General features: G+C 44.9%; 1 protein-coding gene across 1 annotated transcript in view; it reads left to right on the forward strand.

The window, feature by feature from the left end:
- Nucleotides 1–16751, forward strand: part of ACVR2B (activin A receptor type 2B) — an 89994-nt gene that overhangs the window by 59372 nt on the left and 13871 nt on the right. Inside the window, exons 2-6 of the mRNA XM_026051905.1 lie at nt 8030–8237; nt 11984–12084; nt 13452–13603; nt 14682–14825; nt 15873–16016. Coding sequence (XP_025907690.1) covers nt 8030–8237; nt 11984–12084; nt 13452–13603; nt 14682–14825; nt 15873–16016 — 749 coding nt within the window. The remainder of the gene's footprint in view (nt 1–8029; nt 8238–11983; nt 12085–13451; nt 13604–14681; nt 14826–15872; nt 16017–16751) is intronic.

Here is a 16751-nt window from a genome sequence, read left to right on the forward strand (position 1 = left end):
ATGTAGTGGAGGAGTATGTGTGTTATCTACATCTATAAAAATAAATAAAAAGAGTGTTTTTTTTGTCTGTTATTACTAATCCAGTTTGAGCTTTGCTATCCAAATTGCCTCGTTTGTGACCCAAAGTGCATTTAAACATGAACTGTAGAAGCTTCACGGCATTAAATGCTTTTGATTGATCTCCTTGATGGTTTTATTAAAGAGCTAAAACCTTTTTTGGGGAGGAGACAGATATAGTTAGCGCTGCAATGAGAAAAATCTAATTATGTTTTAGCTTTGTCCTTAATGGAGATGATGCAAAATAGGATTTTTCTAATGGCTAACTAAAATAATCTCTTCTTTAAATAAAATATAGAAATGACTGCCCAAGTTCAAGCAAAAAAAAAAAAAAAAAATCCTAAAAAAAAAAAAAAAAAAAAATAAAGCCAAAAAAAAAAAAAAAAAAAGCAAGTCCTGCTTCCTGAGATTGATTAACTACTGGCAACATTGCGGTCTTGCTGCAAACTAGTCCAGCCCATGACCTGGCTAAACCTTCTTGGATCAGTCTGCCTAGACAGAGCAGTGATTTACTAAACCTTCTCCTGAGTGCCTCTACCCTTTGGGCCAAGAGTTTAATCTCGTCGGCTGTATTTGTGCGTGTGTGTGGAGGTACCTCTTGGTATATCAATAAATCAAATAATGCTGTCATCTCACTTGGCTCTGTCTTTCAGAAACAGGCATCAGTCGAGTTTTCTGGACTTTTAAGAAGTGGCAGCTCTCCATGTCTTTCTCGGGTTCCTTGTTCTACCAACCTCATTCAAATTTAAATATCGTGGAAGATATTCAGAAGAATTAAAACTTTATGGCATCCTTTTCTTGAGCTGGTAGTAACGACTCTTAAAGTCAGCTCCCTGTGTTTGACTAAACTGATTTTATTAGAAGTCTGGGGGTGGAGATTGTAATAAAGATCTAATTCTTTTGAGTAATTTTCTTGTTACCGTTAACTGACTTAAGATGGAGTTTAAAAAATATATATATAAATATATGTTAAGAGTGGGGGGGGATTGCTACACAGATGTCCGTGGAAGCTGTAAAATCTGAGTCATGATGTGAATATAGAAGTCCCAAGTTGTCATCCCTGGTGAGCAGGGAGGATGTATTTCTTAATATTAAAGTTCCTTTTTTAATTTTAAAAGAAAATGACTTAAAGCCTCCTATCCTTTTGAGACTGGTTGTCAATGGCATCATTATAGGTTACCATGACAATATATGCTGAGATAACAGATTAACGGCCATTGATTGACTAGAAAACGTCAAGCTCTTTTATCAGGGGATATGCCAAATGTATTGATGGGAAAACAAAATTCAAGGTAATCTCCTCCTTTGGTATTACACGGCTGGTGTTCTTGGGGCTGTAATGGGCAGATTTTTCTGATCTTACTGACCTGAAAAGCAATATTTTTGAACTGGATGGCCAGGGTTTTTAATCAGCTCGACCAACATCCCTCTTCTTGAAGATCTCCTCCATCCCCTTGAAGATCTCAAGCTGGCCAAAGCTTCCTTTTTGTTAAGTCCATATCTAAGCAATGTCTTTTGGCAGGGACACATCTCCAAGTGTCCCCAAAATGACAGGGTGGCCCAAAGTCCTGGCTTGAGAAATCCTCTTCAAAGATAGTTTGTCCCCAGTACTTAGGGTCTCTGCCATGCCAAGGCTTGGTGAAACAGTGGGAGAAATGACCACCAAATCTTTAAATCCTTATTCGTGTACTTAACCACACCTGTCATCACTAGATTGATGCTTTGCCTAAAAACATACTTAGACCTATTATTTAAGTACACTAGGAATGAAATCACTCCACTTGGGGAATAAGCAGTGGAGAAATGCTTATAATTGTGGGCTCAGCATCGGCTCCAGCTGGGTGGTCTCTCTACAGCAACCTTTCCCAAACTCGCCCAGTTGCAAGTCTCGCTCAGCTTTGACTTTATGATCCTAGCAACAACTCCATGAACAACGACATTCCTTCAGTTTTGCAATCCTGCATGTAACTTTTGGGCCAATGCCTGGGAGAAGAAGGAGTGGGGGATCTACAAGGGCAGCAGCTTCCTCCTCCTCCTCCTTCCTGATGTGCAAGATGTGCTTTGGGCATGGTCCCCACCATCATCTGCCTTCTCCCTTCATCAAAACCTAGGGCTTCCCCTTCTCCCTGAGCTGCTGTGGGTGTTTCTTTAAAACAAATAAATAGCTAAAAGAAAACAAAAGCTCCAACAAAGGGCCCAACTTTCGTCATCACACATGCAAGAATGCACATGCAGTTGCTTAATTGGTGCGTGCAATTACCCTCCAAATTAGAGGGCAATTACTCCAATTCAGTGTACAATCTCTGTCATTTTGTATTATAAAATTGCATGTGCAAATAGCTGTATAGGGACACAGCTCACTGTTTGCAAATAACTTCAGTTGCATACATAGCTTCATGTGTAAAGCCCCGGTGGTTTTGACAGTCAGGCAAACAGACTGTCTGGTAAATCACTCCATGTTTAGGCAGACTATTTTGACACATCCCATCTTTCTGTATGTATTTTCATTTTAGTTTTTAAAAGAGGGAAATGGCAGCAGCGAAGAGCTAAGATTCATAGTAGGCTGCAGCCTTGGGGAAGACATTCCCTCCGTATCTCCTTATGATGGAAGAGCCAAGCAGCTGGGAACACCTAGATCCTGAGCTGCTGTGTTGGATCTTGCCTGTAATTTAGCACTTCAGGGGCAACAACGGAGCTCCCATGATCTGTCAGCAGCTCCGAATTAGGAGAAGGGAGCTTTAGTCTCATATCACCAGTGCTTCAGAATGCTGAAGGCTTTTGTGCCAGGAGGGCCTTTTCTAATGAGCTTTGCCTGTGATTTGCAGCTACATGTGTAGGAGAGGTCTTGCAAGGTGGCCTTCGGGCTGTTCTTTCTGTCTTTATAGGGCTTGGGTGGGTGCTGAGGGTCCTGCGTGGCAAAATCCTCATGGTACTGTAGTCATCTAGGGCAGAACGATGGTCTTCTGATGGTGGTCTTCTGCTGTTGGATCCAAAATGTTGTTTTCTACTCTGGAAATGCCCAGTGGTGCATAGTATGTCTCCCATTGCCTTCATAATTTTGGGGTGCTTGGAAGTTTTTAGGACCCGATGGTGTTTCCTGTAAGAGCACATATGTGTGAAGACCTGAATAATTCACGTGGTGATCTGCACAGTGCTGGACTGATGCTGCGGGACACTAAAAACAAGAGTGTCTAGTCCAGACCTCACCCTTCCCTAAAGTCCACTTTCAAACAGATGAGTTTGAAGATACGGGTAGATAAGTTTGAGAAGATAAGTTTGAAGATAAGTTTGAGATACGGGTTCAGACTTCATCCTTTACATGAGTACTTTTGGATCACGGTGTTAAAACTTCTGTGGGCCTTTGCCCAACCATGGTTTAGTGATTTCTCCCCTGCAAAATGACCCTGTGAGTCCATATGGACAGGGACAGCACTTTGTTCCTCTTGCTCGTGTCTAGTTAGAGTTCCCTTAGGCTGGGAAACAGCGTTTTTTGTTTTGTGGCTTGTGGAGCAGTGCAAGGTGGAAGGAGGGCCTAAGGAATTAGGCTGTGTTCCAGAAGAGATCTTCAAGCACTTGTTTAGCAAATGCTTTAGCTCTCATTACACCCTTCTGACTCCCTTCCAAAACCTAAGCAAGTCCTTCAGGGTTTTGCACTGGGACTGCAGTGCATTTACTCGCGTGACCAGGGTGTCCCTCACAGGCAGCGTTGCCCAATGAACAAGACCTGGGGGGCTGGTGTGGCTGCATGCTGTTCTGTTCTGCATCGAGGGCACCATCCGGGTTAGCGCCAACCTTCATGGTACAAATGCTCACACATGCAGACAGAAAACAGCTGGAGAACAGGAGATAAACTGCAGGTTTCAGCAGCTGGTACTGGTTTAAACTGGGCAGAAAAGTGTGGCCTGAGGTTCTGATATCGCTTGGCAGGAGAATTACAGATGTGCTTTAAGTGTGAGCGGGGAAGGAGCAAAGAGCTTTCGGCACCCGTTTTGGGGCATACCCTTTAATTTTGCTTGCAAATTGAAATCAAGAAGTGGGGCATGGCTGATCTACAGCATTTTGAAGCCCTTTATGGACCTCCTGTCACTTGGACCCTCTGAGGAACCAGCAGTTACGTGCCCATCTCCCCAAAGAGGGAGAGGAGAAGTAAACGTCATAGTGGTACCAAGGAACAGAGGATTCCTTCTGGTAGCCCTCACAACGCCATGTTTCTCTCTCAGAAGGACTAAAACCTGCTAATTCCCCTCACCCTCCATTCAGGTCAAGGATTTTTGACTGCAGCAAGTGCAGATAAGGCAGCAAGCTGCAAACTTTGCTCTCTGCGGGATCCCTTACAGGCAAGGCGTGAGTGTATCTGGATGAGCTGAAGCAGCAGGTAAATTAACACCCATTCCTGGAGCTGTGCCCCTTCCCGCTGAGCCCATCTCGGGTGCAAACCAAAAGGTTTCTGGCGGGCAGAAGCCTGCAGCAGCATTAGGATGCTCCCCAAATGGCTTTTTAAAAAGATCTTAAAACTGGTAGCAAGCAGGCAAGGTTTTTAAGTGTCTCCTTAAGGCAAGCAGCCTTAAAATCTGTTTTAGACAGAGATGCTCATTCATTCATCTAAAACTTTCTGTATTTTTTTACTAGACTTGCCTAAACTTTGAGCACCGAAAAGCAGCGTGGGGCCTTTCTCTTGGTCCATTTGCTTTTCACAGAGTTGGGTCTGCGTGTTTGCAAGCAGATCTTAATCTGAAACTTGTTCCAGAAAAGACAACTGTCTTGGGGGAGGGGAGCCTGGGCTTGGTGCAGGATTTAGCAGGCTCAAATACACGCTGCTTGCTGGTCCCAGAGCCGATGCAACTCTTGTTTAGTGTTTTTTTTTTTTTTTTTAATGCTTTCTTTTCAAAGCGCAGGGGAAATATTAAACCTCGGAGCAGCTCCATGTGCTGCATTGCAATCTGTGGGCCTTGTCCTGCTGTGCAGGTGGAGGAAACAGAGGCTACACGATATTGCCCGAGGTTACAGCCAGAGTTAGCTCAGCTAGGATTAGATTTTGGGTCTGCTTCCCAGGCAAATGGTTCATTAAACCAGCCTGCTTTCTAGGAGATTGGGGTTGGGGAAGGGAGAGGAAATTTCCATCTAGCGCCAAAGCAACGTAAACCCTTTCCTGGGTTTCAGATGATGGAAATATTATGCATTTCAAGGAAAAGACCAGAAAGTGATGCTGAGCATTAGCTATCAGCCAGTACTCACCTTAAATGCTGCAATGAAACCAAGGTATTTACTTGTTACTTTATAAAATAAAACAATATCACACTCCCAGCACACAAGGCGCTGCTCCTTCTGTTGCCTGCTATTTAGCAAAAAATGCTTAATCCGCTCTAACAAAGTATGGTGCAAGCTTCAACGGAGCAAATATCAAGCTTTAACAAGGAGGGTCAATATTGACACTGCTCTTCGTTGAGGGATATTGGTAGGTTGTTTTTATTATAGTAAGCAACTTGTCAGAGGAAAACTCCGATGGAGCTTTGCAAGTGCCGATAAAACCTGCAGGTGCTATTGAAATCGAGCCCTCGCTGGCGTGTGCTCAGAATGTAATTCCCTGTTTCAGAAGCTGGTTTTATGATTTTTCTCTTCCTCTTTCCCCCTTCCAATCTCTCCCACGATGCAGATGAAACAGTCTGCTGGAGAAGGAGTTACTGAAGAAGTGAACTCCTCTTAAAAACACGAAGAGATCTTTCTGCCCTATGGGTTTGCCCCAGCCCATGGGCATTGCCCCTCTGGGTTGGAGATGTACTCACCTGGAGGAGTTGCAGGCACTGCAGGAAGGGAGGGAAGGGAGGTCAGGCTGGTGCTCAAGGTAGGATTTGGGCAATTGGAGTTCAGCTTCTCTCAGCTTCTCTCCCTGATACCCTCTGGACTTGGTCAAGACGCTTAGTCTTTGTGCTCCAGCTCTTCCTCTGTCAACATGGAATCAATTGCTTCTCCAGTTGGATATCGGGTGTTTGCTTGCACTGTTCGTAGAGAGGTGTTCATGTATATCCATCATGGGCCATGTTCAGGGCATGGAGTTCATGTCTATTTCTGGGTTTGGTGTTTTCTTCTCTGGCTTCAGCACTGCTGTGCTCTGTGTCTTGTAAAGACCACATTGAGTCACCTTTTAGAGATCTTTTAGAGGTGCCTGGTTTACAATGCTGGCCAGGAATCACAGACACGGTTGCATGTGGATCATCTAGCTGTGGCCCTGCCTGCCTTAATCTCAGCGTTAAAGGTTGCACGTGCTTCAGAGAAGGCAGTCATGAAAGCACTGCAGAATTTTCCACAGCCAGATACTTAGCTCTGCATTTTTCAAAGGTGTAGCTATTCTGGGAGCACAGTGCTTTCATTTCAACATCCTGCAGGACCAATTCATGCTTTCTACACAATTGTCAACACATTTTATTAGGATGCCCATGTTTTCCTTGATTGCAATCCATCAAAATAACGGCTAGGGCTGACCTTGCCTAGCGTCAGGTGATCCTGAAGCAAGGTGAGTGCCAAAATTTATGGTCACTAGCTTTGAGGTACTGTTTCTGAGGTCGTCGTGTCTCTGTTGTGTGTTTAGTTCCTTTCCTCTTCCCATTGCCCATTTTCAATCCATCTTTAAGATGCTATGAAACCGAGTATTCCTAAATGAAAGGGGGATTTTAAGGGCTTAAGACAGAACAGACCACCTGTAGATCTGAGTTCTGTTATTTGACTCCTGTTTTGCTCCCTGTATCTGTAATTGCGTTTATGTTCTGTGCTGTATGATGCCTAGGTGAAAATTACTCCACTTTGGGATTTCCTAGTTCTTTCATGAAAGACTCTTAGCTAGGCTAAAGGCAATGCAAGCAGAGGCTCTGTGGTACCGAGTGTTAGTCTGTGGTGGCCAGAGTTGTTTGGAAGATAACACTTATATGTCAAGGGGCTAAGGGGAACAGAGTTGCTTTTGGTAAAAGTCGCATTTGTGGTCCACGTGACTCACCCTACCTCTTCATACAAGTGAAAACATGGGATTTACCATCGGGAGACTTAGCAAGACAGGCCTGAAATGGGATCTGAATGAGGAACTGGCTTCGGTCTGGCCATCCTCTGCAGGATCACTGTTACCTATTCTCAGTTATCTCCTACCCATCTAATAAAGCATTTATTTTATGTGGTGTTTCCTGAGATGGTGATGGTAGGGAAGGCATGCAGGTTTTGTAGGACACCTCAGGAAGCGGCAGATTGCACCTTGGGGAAGTAGACTTTGCTAAGCAGGGTTTCTGTCCTTAGAAAGGTACTAGGTTACCTTTACAGCCTCCTATTACACAGAATCACAGAATGGTTGAGGTTGGAAGGGACCTCTAGAGATCATCTAGTCCAACCTTCCTGCTCCAACAGGGACACCCAGAGCACAGGGCGGCATCCAGGCAGGTTTGGAGACCTCCAGAGAAGGAGACTCCACAGCCTTCCTGGGCAGCCTGTTCCAGGGCTCTGGCACCCTCACAGGAAAGAAGTTCCTCCCCCCATGGAGATGGAACTGACTGTGTTTCAACTTATACCCATTGCCCCTTGTCCTGTCACTGGCCAATGAGAAGAGCTTGGCCCCTTCCTCACTACATTCTCCCTTCATGTATTTATACATGTTAATCAGATCCCCTCTCAGCCTTCTCCAAGCTAAAGAGGCCCAAATAAGGGTGTTGTGGTTGAAGCACTTGCCAGAGGCAACCTCAGTCTAGTTCTTGGCTTCACCACAAGCTTTAGGTGTGAATTGGGGCAAATCTGACTCCTCTGTTGCCCATTTCATGCCTGCACAAGGCGGATAGCACTGCAGATAGCATTGGAGTGGAGTATCTTTAAGGTGGTTAGTTCTTGGAAAGACAAAGACATTAACACATGCAAAAAACCACAGCGTCGTGGCAGTGTGTCTCCTGGGACCTGTTTCTGCTTTTGCTCGACCATCGTTCAGATTTGCATTTTGCTTCAGGACCGGGACATGGGGAAGCGGAGACCAGGGAATGCATCTACTACAACGCCAACTGGGAGCTGGAGAAGACGAACCAGAGCGGCGTGGAGCGCTGCGAAGGGGAGAAGGACAAGCGGCTCCACTGCTACGCCTCGTGGAGGAACAACTCGGGCTCCATTGAGCTGGTGAAGAAAGGCTGCTGGCTAGATGACTTCAACTGTTATGACAGGTAATAGCCTAACTGGTTTTTTTTTCTTTTTTTTTTCTGAGTGAAAAGTAAATTGTTCCTCCAAATGCAAAGGCCCCTGATTTTGCATAGAGAAAAAGAAAGCAGGTCCAAGTCAATTGGCCCATTCATCCCCTGTAATTACTTCTGTTGCTAATGTAGCTCTCAGAATTATCACTTATCTGCCTTTACGTTCTAAATAGAAGCCGGAAATGGGCACTTCTAGTTTTTTTGTTGTGGGTTTTCCTTTTTTTTTTTTTTTTTTCTTTTCCCTTTGCAAAGCTTTGATAATTCTGGCATGCTTTGAAAAACGTGTCCTGTACCATCAAATGAAGAGCAATATGTTCTTCCAAGAGCATTTGGCGATACAAAGGAAAACTTGGAATCATTTGGAGCTCTTTAGAAAAACACAGTTATCTGGGGATGTTTGGAGGTTGAGATATTCAGGCACTTGTGATGTTGCAAAAGTTTCACTTTTAAGTGAAACTTAAAAGTTAAGGAACAGGAGAAGGGAGAGGGATTGGGGCTGCAAATTCAAATACAAGCTGGGGTCTTGCTGAAGAGGAGAAAGGTTTTGAGGTATGAAGGCTCCAGACTCATTACGTATCTGAGAAAATAAACTAGTGTCTTCGCGTTCTCTTTGATGTGATTCTGCAGAGGGGAAGAAAAATTCAGCTCAGAAAAATATCTCCTAAAAGGTGACACTCAGTAGTTTTAAATTAGGGCAGTGTTAAATTAGGGCAGACAAAACAAAACAGACTGGGAATAAGGAGGACATACATTTCAAGGGTTTGCCTTGGTATAACACCAACATAGGGTGATCTCACCTTTGTACAAGCACAGCGATAGTTCCAGCTCTTCTATCTTTTGAGATTCCAACAATTTTAGGACATCAGGTTTCTGCTACTCAATAAAGACTGCCCAGATCTGAGAAAGCCATCCCCAGGTAATGCTCTTCCAAACCAGCTGAAACCCTGGGGCTCAAACAGGGACCAGCTTTTCATCCCAAGGCAGGTTTTGTCTCCCTGCTGTTGTTTGCTACCCTAGGTTTTTTCACTGTTGACCTTGATTTTGAATCTTCTTGCATCTTCCTTCTGTTCTTGGTCCTGGGGTTACTTTCCTACCACGTCTATTCCCTTGCCAGCTGTGTAGTAAAGCTCTAAATACAGTTAAATTTTTATTCTTCCTTGATAAAGCCATCCTTTCTTGGCCCATTAGTCATCTTAATGCTGAACCTTGTGAGAACAGAAGGTCGCTCTCGTTTCCTACTTCCAGACAGAAGTGTTTGCTGTAAGCAGGTTTCTCCTTTCAGTGCCTGCTTTCGTGCTCAGCGACGCTTGTGCTATAACTGAGAGCCTCCGTGCCATCTTGTAGTGGTTCTTAATCTTTGTCGTGACGCGTTCTCCGTTGCAAAAGTTTGCAGGACCCTTGGTCAGCCTTTTTTGCAGCGCAGACGTTGAGCATCCTTTATCCTGCAGCTTCCTCCTCCTTCCGAGGTGCCGTCACAGGGCACAAGGGAAGGATCTTCTGTAGATTAGTGAGCAGTGCGGGTGCAGGAAGCCACGGTTTAAATAATGGCTAGCTTTCATTAAATAAAGGATGTCTAAATTGAGGGATTTTTTTTTCCCTTGAGTGCCCTCTTCCGTGTTTTGTGATGGCTGTCTGGTGGCAAGAGCGGTGAAAAAATGGGTTGAAAAGTTACCATTTGGATGTTTGACACGGCAGGGGCACGATGCAGCACTTGGGAAGCACGGAACATGCACCTGTAGCTCTGTGTCAAGGTGTCCCCTGCATGAAGGACGTGTCCTATTCCTACATCCTGGCAGCGCAGGAGGATGTTGAGGATGTGGTTCCCTCCTCTGTCCTTCATCTGAAGGGAACAAGAATATGGTGCATTTAAGGCTGTGCAAAATAGGTACTGCTTAAAAAGCACCTGCCTGCTCTTGGTTTTTGCACACTGGAGAGGTCGCGCTGCCATTGCCTCACAGAGCCCGTGAGCTGCTGGAATCTGTGCAGTCGCTGCCAAAGAAAAATGTGCTGCTCCGTCCCGCTGCATCGCTTTTGATGTTTGCTAAGTATACCGTGTCATATGTACCTGGATAGCTGCCCTGAGCATCCACCAGCTCAAAGGCAGGGAGAACGAACTGCAGATGTGGAGCAGGCTGTTTTCACTCATTAAGCTGATTTCTTAACTGACAGATTTAGCGAAGGATGTGTTTTGGGTTTTTTTGCTGAAGATTCGGATACTGATGCTGTTAAATCTAAACGGCTCGTTATCTGGTTTCGAGAAAAAGCATCTGGAAACATTGCTTAACTTGTTGAAACATCTTTATTCATTTGCATAACTTAAATAGCTGTTTTTTTTTCTTCCTTTGAAGTTTTTTTTTTTAAAAAGAAGAACAGACCAAACCAAGTACTTCCCAGCTGAGACCTTGCAAAAGACATTTCAGCTAAAGCTGCTTTTCTTCCCCAAAAGGAATGAAGTACTAAAACCTCCTATGCCTTATGATTTAAGAGCACCTTTTCTGTGCGTCCCCTAGCAGTATGCCGGTGATACCGCGGAAAGGGAGGCTTGGCATGGATTCATAAATGAGTAATAATGTCAAACGCATATGATTGTTTCGCTGCTTCCTCCGAGTGGTTGAAGGAAGGAAGTTATGCATATAATTGAGCAGGTCCTCAGGAAATACTTTGATACAGTTCTGTGCAGAGAGCAGCTCCACAGCCGTAATAACTAAAGGCAGGGGGTCACATACCAAAAACAATGTCAGGGAAGGGAAGAAATAGGCTAGCAGAGCACAGCAGAAATCACCAGGCATCTGTTTTGCAGCGGTCTGTGGGGAAGAGAGGACGTGAGGAAGATGGTTGGAGCTGGTCTGCTATGTGGAAGTCACCTAAAGCCTTCCAAAAGGTGGAAGGAAACCTCAGTCCACAGGTGGCTGGATGACGGGCGAATAAGAAAAAACGGAGTTGCCACTTGGATTTCTTAAAGGCTTGGTGCCTTCATGCAAGCATAAGCTTCCTACAGGAGGAGACGTTTTCCATACCTTGCTGTCGGAGGGATCACACTGGACCTCGGGAAACGGGCAGACGGGCAGCATTAGCCGTGCTATTTATTTTAAGTGATTTATTCGGGAGTGCTTCAGAGTGCAGCAGCTGGAAAAGGGATGCCTGGCCGGCCTCTTCCAGCGCTGCATTTGCAAGACTGACCTTCTTTATTTTTTACCTTCCTTCTTCATTTCTTCCTTTCCTTCCGGTGTCCAACTTGCAGGGGAAATGAGGACCGGCTCCTCGGTTGCTTCCAGTGCACAGCCCACCGTTTTTTCACCATGGATCCTCTGTACCAGCTCCAGTGGAGCAGAGGCCCCACAGAGCAAAGAAAATAGCATGAAAAGAAAATAGCGCACTCACGATGGTGCTTTTAGTTGCAGAGGAGGGCTCAATGCCCTTGTCTACCAAACTCCGGACTTTTTTAGCTTTCTGGATTTAACTTCCCTATTGCGTATTCCCAATTCCATACCAGAGCCTCCAAGGCTGCAGCAGAGCTGCCTGCTTGATTATTCTCTTGAGAAAAGAGAGGGAAAAGTTGTTTTGTGTAAGTGGAGCCTGCAGATGTGTGGTATGCAGGCAGCAGGGCAAGGTAAATAGGAAAGTCAATTTACAGGCAGCACTGAGACAATAGGAAAGAGTTTGCTGACTTTTGTCTTCCTTTTCCCTTTGTTCCCCCTGTTTGTCCTTTCCCTGTGCAGGCAGGAATGTGTTGCCACAGAGGAAAATCCACAAGTATTTTTCTGCTGCTGTGAGGGCAACTATTGCAATGAGAAATTCACCCATTTACCCGAAGTTACTGGTCCGGAAGGTGAGTGAGTCCCGGGAAAGGGTCTGTTCATCCTCACTTGCTCCGTGGTGCCCTTGGGATGATCAGGGTTGAGACACAAAACAATAGAACTGAGAGGGTACGAAGCATCATTTTGGTTGCAAATGCCACAGGCATTTTGCTGGATGATTTTGGAAAAGTCTTTTTAAAGTTATTTCATAGCAAGGGTTAGATTTTCTCTATGGTGAGGGTTTGCAGTGGGGTCTTCCAAAAGGAAGTCTTGCATAAGGGCAAAAAGGCAGTACAGTTTATACAGAAGGGATCAAGAATCCCTTAAGGGTATTTTATTTTCTTAATTATATATTGTCATATTTTTCATAGGTCATAGACCTATGAATGCATTGGGCAGCCTGGTTCTCTGCATTTTGTCAGCTAACTCATGGTATTTTACTGATTTGGAGATTAAAAGCCAAGGGTGCATGTCTCAGCTTTCAGAGCTTGTGGATATGCTTTCAGGGGAAAAAAAGCCAAAGCATGCCCTTCTTTAAAGGCTAATAAGAAAATGATGCTTCTTTTTGCTATAGGCTTGCCAAAATGTTTTTCAATAAAAATTATTAGAGCAGGTGTATCCTTTCCTTCACATGGATTCTTTTGCTATCAAACTATGTGCTGAGACGTTCCAGCAGACCGTTATCAGTTTTTCCTAGACATTCCTGTTAGGTTTTTAATTGTTTACATGTTTTTATTATCTCCTGTTATTAATGTACCCGTAGCAACCTGGTAGCAAATATTCTTTCTCTCACACATGGCTTTTTTTTGCTGTTGTTGTTGTTACATTTGGCAAGCGGTGCTATTTTTTCCTTGCATGCCTCCAACATAGCAACATGGCTTCGTTTAGTATTCCCATTGTTTGTGTCTCAACTGCACTGATGTAATTTGGAATGAGAACTACTGTGGGAATAGAGGATCTGATTGTGACTCCTGCAGCATTTTGCTAAAAACTGATGTCTTATCAATTGCTGCACAAAAAAAAAACAGCGTGGGAAGGGAATTGGGGCTCCCTTAACACCTTTGGAAGGGTTATGGGGAGGAAGGTACCTGCCCTTAGATACCTTGTCAGGAAATTCCCTCCATTGCTCATGGGCATCGTTAATAAAGGCCACGTGGAAGCTCAGCAACATGTGGTTGGGGCTGTTCTCTTTGCATATAGTAGCAATGTGGAGAAGAGTAATGGATCCTCATGAAGGCCATTGGATATTGGAAAGTACGAGAAGTGCCACGCGGAGAGTTGTCTCCTTTGGAGGAGCAGAAAAGCAAGTGGTTGGTTGTATCTGGAGCTGCCAGCGCTGTTGCAGTCCTCAAGGATCATTTCTTGCCTTTAACCTGCTCTTCTCTTGCAGTCATATACGAGCCGCCACCACCAACGCCCTCCCTGCTCAACATCCTGGTTTACTCTCTGCTCCCCATCGCCGTCCTGTCGATGGCCATTCTCTTGGCCTTCTGGATGTACCGTCACCGCAAGCCTCCCTACGGGCACGTGGACATCAACGAGGTGAGCGAGAGACCTCTGTCTTCCCAATGGTGGGGAGGAAAAGTGAACAGGGACTTCCCTATAGTCAGTCTTTATGGAAGATGCAAGGATTGATCAGTATGTGCTCAGGTCCCCTTTTGTCTTGCCAGTTCCAGGTGATGATGAGGTGGTGATGACTTTTCCCCTCTATCTTTTTGAGCCCTGTGCTGTAGTCAGCCTCTCTGCTCCTGTTAGTCTCTCCCATGAGGCTGTTGGTTTTAGTCCAAGTGATAAGATTTTCTTGAATTCCTATGAGATAGTTCACACAGGCTGTTTGGAGTCCACTTTTCCACCAACACTCTCAATCCCGATGTCTCATTTCAACCAACTTTGCAGTGGAGCAGAGCCTGAGAAATTACAAAATCTCTATCAGTTTTATGAGACAAGGAGAGATGTTTTCCCCTTCGCAATTCATGTTTTATGAGACATCAGAGAATGCATGGAGGAACCTCCAGCCCAAAGCCACCAGGAACTGGTCTTTGCTTGTTCTGCTGCCCAGAGCAATTGGTTTTCTTATGAAGGAATGAGTCGCCACCTCTCCTTGCACCCAGCATGGCCCTAAACAAATCATACTCTGAACTTCCCAAATATGAAATTAGATATAGACAGAGCTCCAATGCCAAACTTAAAGCAGGGCTACGTTGTTCTTTCATAAAAACAGAGAGTTTGAACAGATAGTATCTTTATTATGCTGAAAGACCTGTTTGCTGCCCATTGCTAGGCTTATGCGAAGTCGGAAGTTTGAGCTGTATTTTGCTGTCGGGTCACAAAGATAGAAAAATTCCTGCTTTTGGCAGGATGTAGCCTTGAGGTAGATCCATATTTTACAGCCTGAAAGAGCTCTTGCTTTGAAAACACAAGAGAATTTAGATTTTGCAAAAGGATGATGCTCAATTCAGGCTTTGCCAGAGGATGACTTGTGTGTGCCAAACTACACCATGACACACAAAGTGGCACTCGAAGGTGTGGATTGTTTTATGTGTGCTGTATAAATACTCTGGAAAGCAAAACAGGGAAATTCATTGCTCTTAAGCAGTATCTCTTCCTCTCGTTTTTGCAGGATCCTGGGCCACCACCCCCGTCTCCGCTGGTTGGCCTGAAGCCTTTGCAGCTCTTGGAGATCAAAGCGAGGGGACGTTTTGGCTGCGTCTGGAAAGCTCAGCTGATGAACGACTACGTAGCAGTGAAAATCTTCCCAATTCAGGTGAGAAGGGCTTGGTATTAGGTCATCAGCAGCAGGACCTGCTCACCAGTGTCGAGATGTTCCCAGAGCCTGTGGAGGTGTATTAATGCTGTAACAAAGATACGTATGGACTCTTCAGCTGTGGGAAGAGGGTTCAAGGATCCCTTCCCTATATTTTTCTCTGTGGTATCACATAAGCAAATGCTTTGCATAGTAGTTGTTGCATGCGGGACAGTTTTGAAACCAGCAGTCCCAAGTGTCTTCTCGCCAAGTGTCAGCGTTGTTAAAAGTCCAACGTGCAACGACAGTGCCCGAAGTGCACACAAAGGACCAAATCCCCGGCTTTGTGTGGCTTGCCTGGGGAAATAGTAAATCTGGACCCAAACCTAACAAACAGTTTGCAGCTTACAAAGGCAGAGTCCCAGTGCTGTGAAAGCTAATTGTGCTGGAGCATTTCTGCGAGCTTATATCTTCCACTCTGGGAAACCCTGGGATGTTCCCGTCTCTCTAAGAACTGCAAATGGAAGCAGGAAAGCAATCACAAATCCAGGGAATGAAGAAAGACTGAAACGTCTGCACTGCCTCCTTATTCTTTAATTTTTCTCCTCCTGTTTGCTTTCTTGGCATTGCTAGAGGAGATTTGCACATCTTCTGTCCAAGCCAGCTGTGACCTACTAGTAAATATTCAATAGGATCTAGATTAGATTATACGGTTTTAACTATTACAGCTACAGTGCAGATCTGGATGCATGCATGGGTTTTATTCCTGCCTGTTTTAGGAAACCGTGAGAAATCTTTTTCTCGATGATGTTTGGTTAGATCTCCCACCCTTCCCCGTGTTTCAGAAATATCTGAGGGTAATTTTGGACATGAGAGAATGAAAACAGCACCTTCCAGTCTTTCTCCATCTCCTACCCTTTAGGAAAACAATCTCATTTTAAAGGGATGTATCACGTCCTAACTTCTGAGAATCATATTGAGGAATGTGAGCAGCTCTGACTGAGCTGGAGGAGCTGTTTGCTTTAAAAGGAAGTGTGGTCTTTGATGGTGTATTTCTCCCTGCTTTAGGATAAGCAATCTTGGCAGAGCGAGAGAGAGATTTTCAATACCCCTGGCATGAAGCATGAAAACCTTTTGCAGTTTATTGCGGCAGAGAAAAGAGGGACAAACCTAGAGACGGAACTGTGGCTCATCACAGCTTTCCATGACAAGGTAATGTGTCACTGCCCATCCATTTTGGTCTGACCATGAAGCAGCAATTCTTGGTATCTAATATCATCCTCGTAGCTACCCCAAGGTCTCAGCTGTCCTGCTCTCGAGCCATCTTTCAGTGGAAGAGAAGTATTCCTGTTCCCCTTCTTCAAAAACCCTTCCCTTGACTTTTAAGGCTTTCCAGGACAAATATTGAACTAAGAAAGGTGGAACTGAATGAGGGGCATCAGAAAAGGCCACCGTTCATGCCATAGTGCATGCGGAAGAAGCTGGGGATCACAGAGCACCATAATCCTTACTCGTCCCTTGTAGATAGGTGCTGTGTTTACTTTTTCAGCTCAGGGCGTCTCTCCAGTTCACGGATTGCCTTAGTTATCAAACACGGCTAACACTTAAAATAAAACAAACATGCACAAATCCAGGGCTGAGCCCGTAGCACTATCCTTCCATTTAATCCAAGGTCTACTGGGTCAATCATTTCCACAGCCAGCTGATAGGATACATGATCTTCTTGCAGGGAAGTCTCCCCTTTTCAGGCTGAATGAATTGTTCTGGACTGTGGGGATTCAGAGACCTGCTGGGAAAGATCCCATGGGCTAGGGCTCTAGAAGGAAGAGGGGCCCAGGAGAGCTGGTTAGTTTTCAAGCGGCATTTCCTCCAGGCCCAGCAACAGTGCATCCCTGTGCGTAAGAAGTCAGGCAGAGGGGGCAGGAGACCTGCGTGGATGAGCAGAGA

This window comes from Nothoprocta perdicaria, unplaced genomic scaffold, assembly GCF_003342845.1.
Source record: "Nothoprocta perdicaria isolate Ctin4 unplaced genomic scaffold, notPer1 scaffold_80, whole genome shotgun sequence".
Classification (NCBI taxonomy): Eukaryota; Metazoa; Chordata; class Aves; order Tinamiformes; family Tinamidae; genus Nothoprocta; species Nothoprocta perdicaria.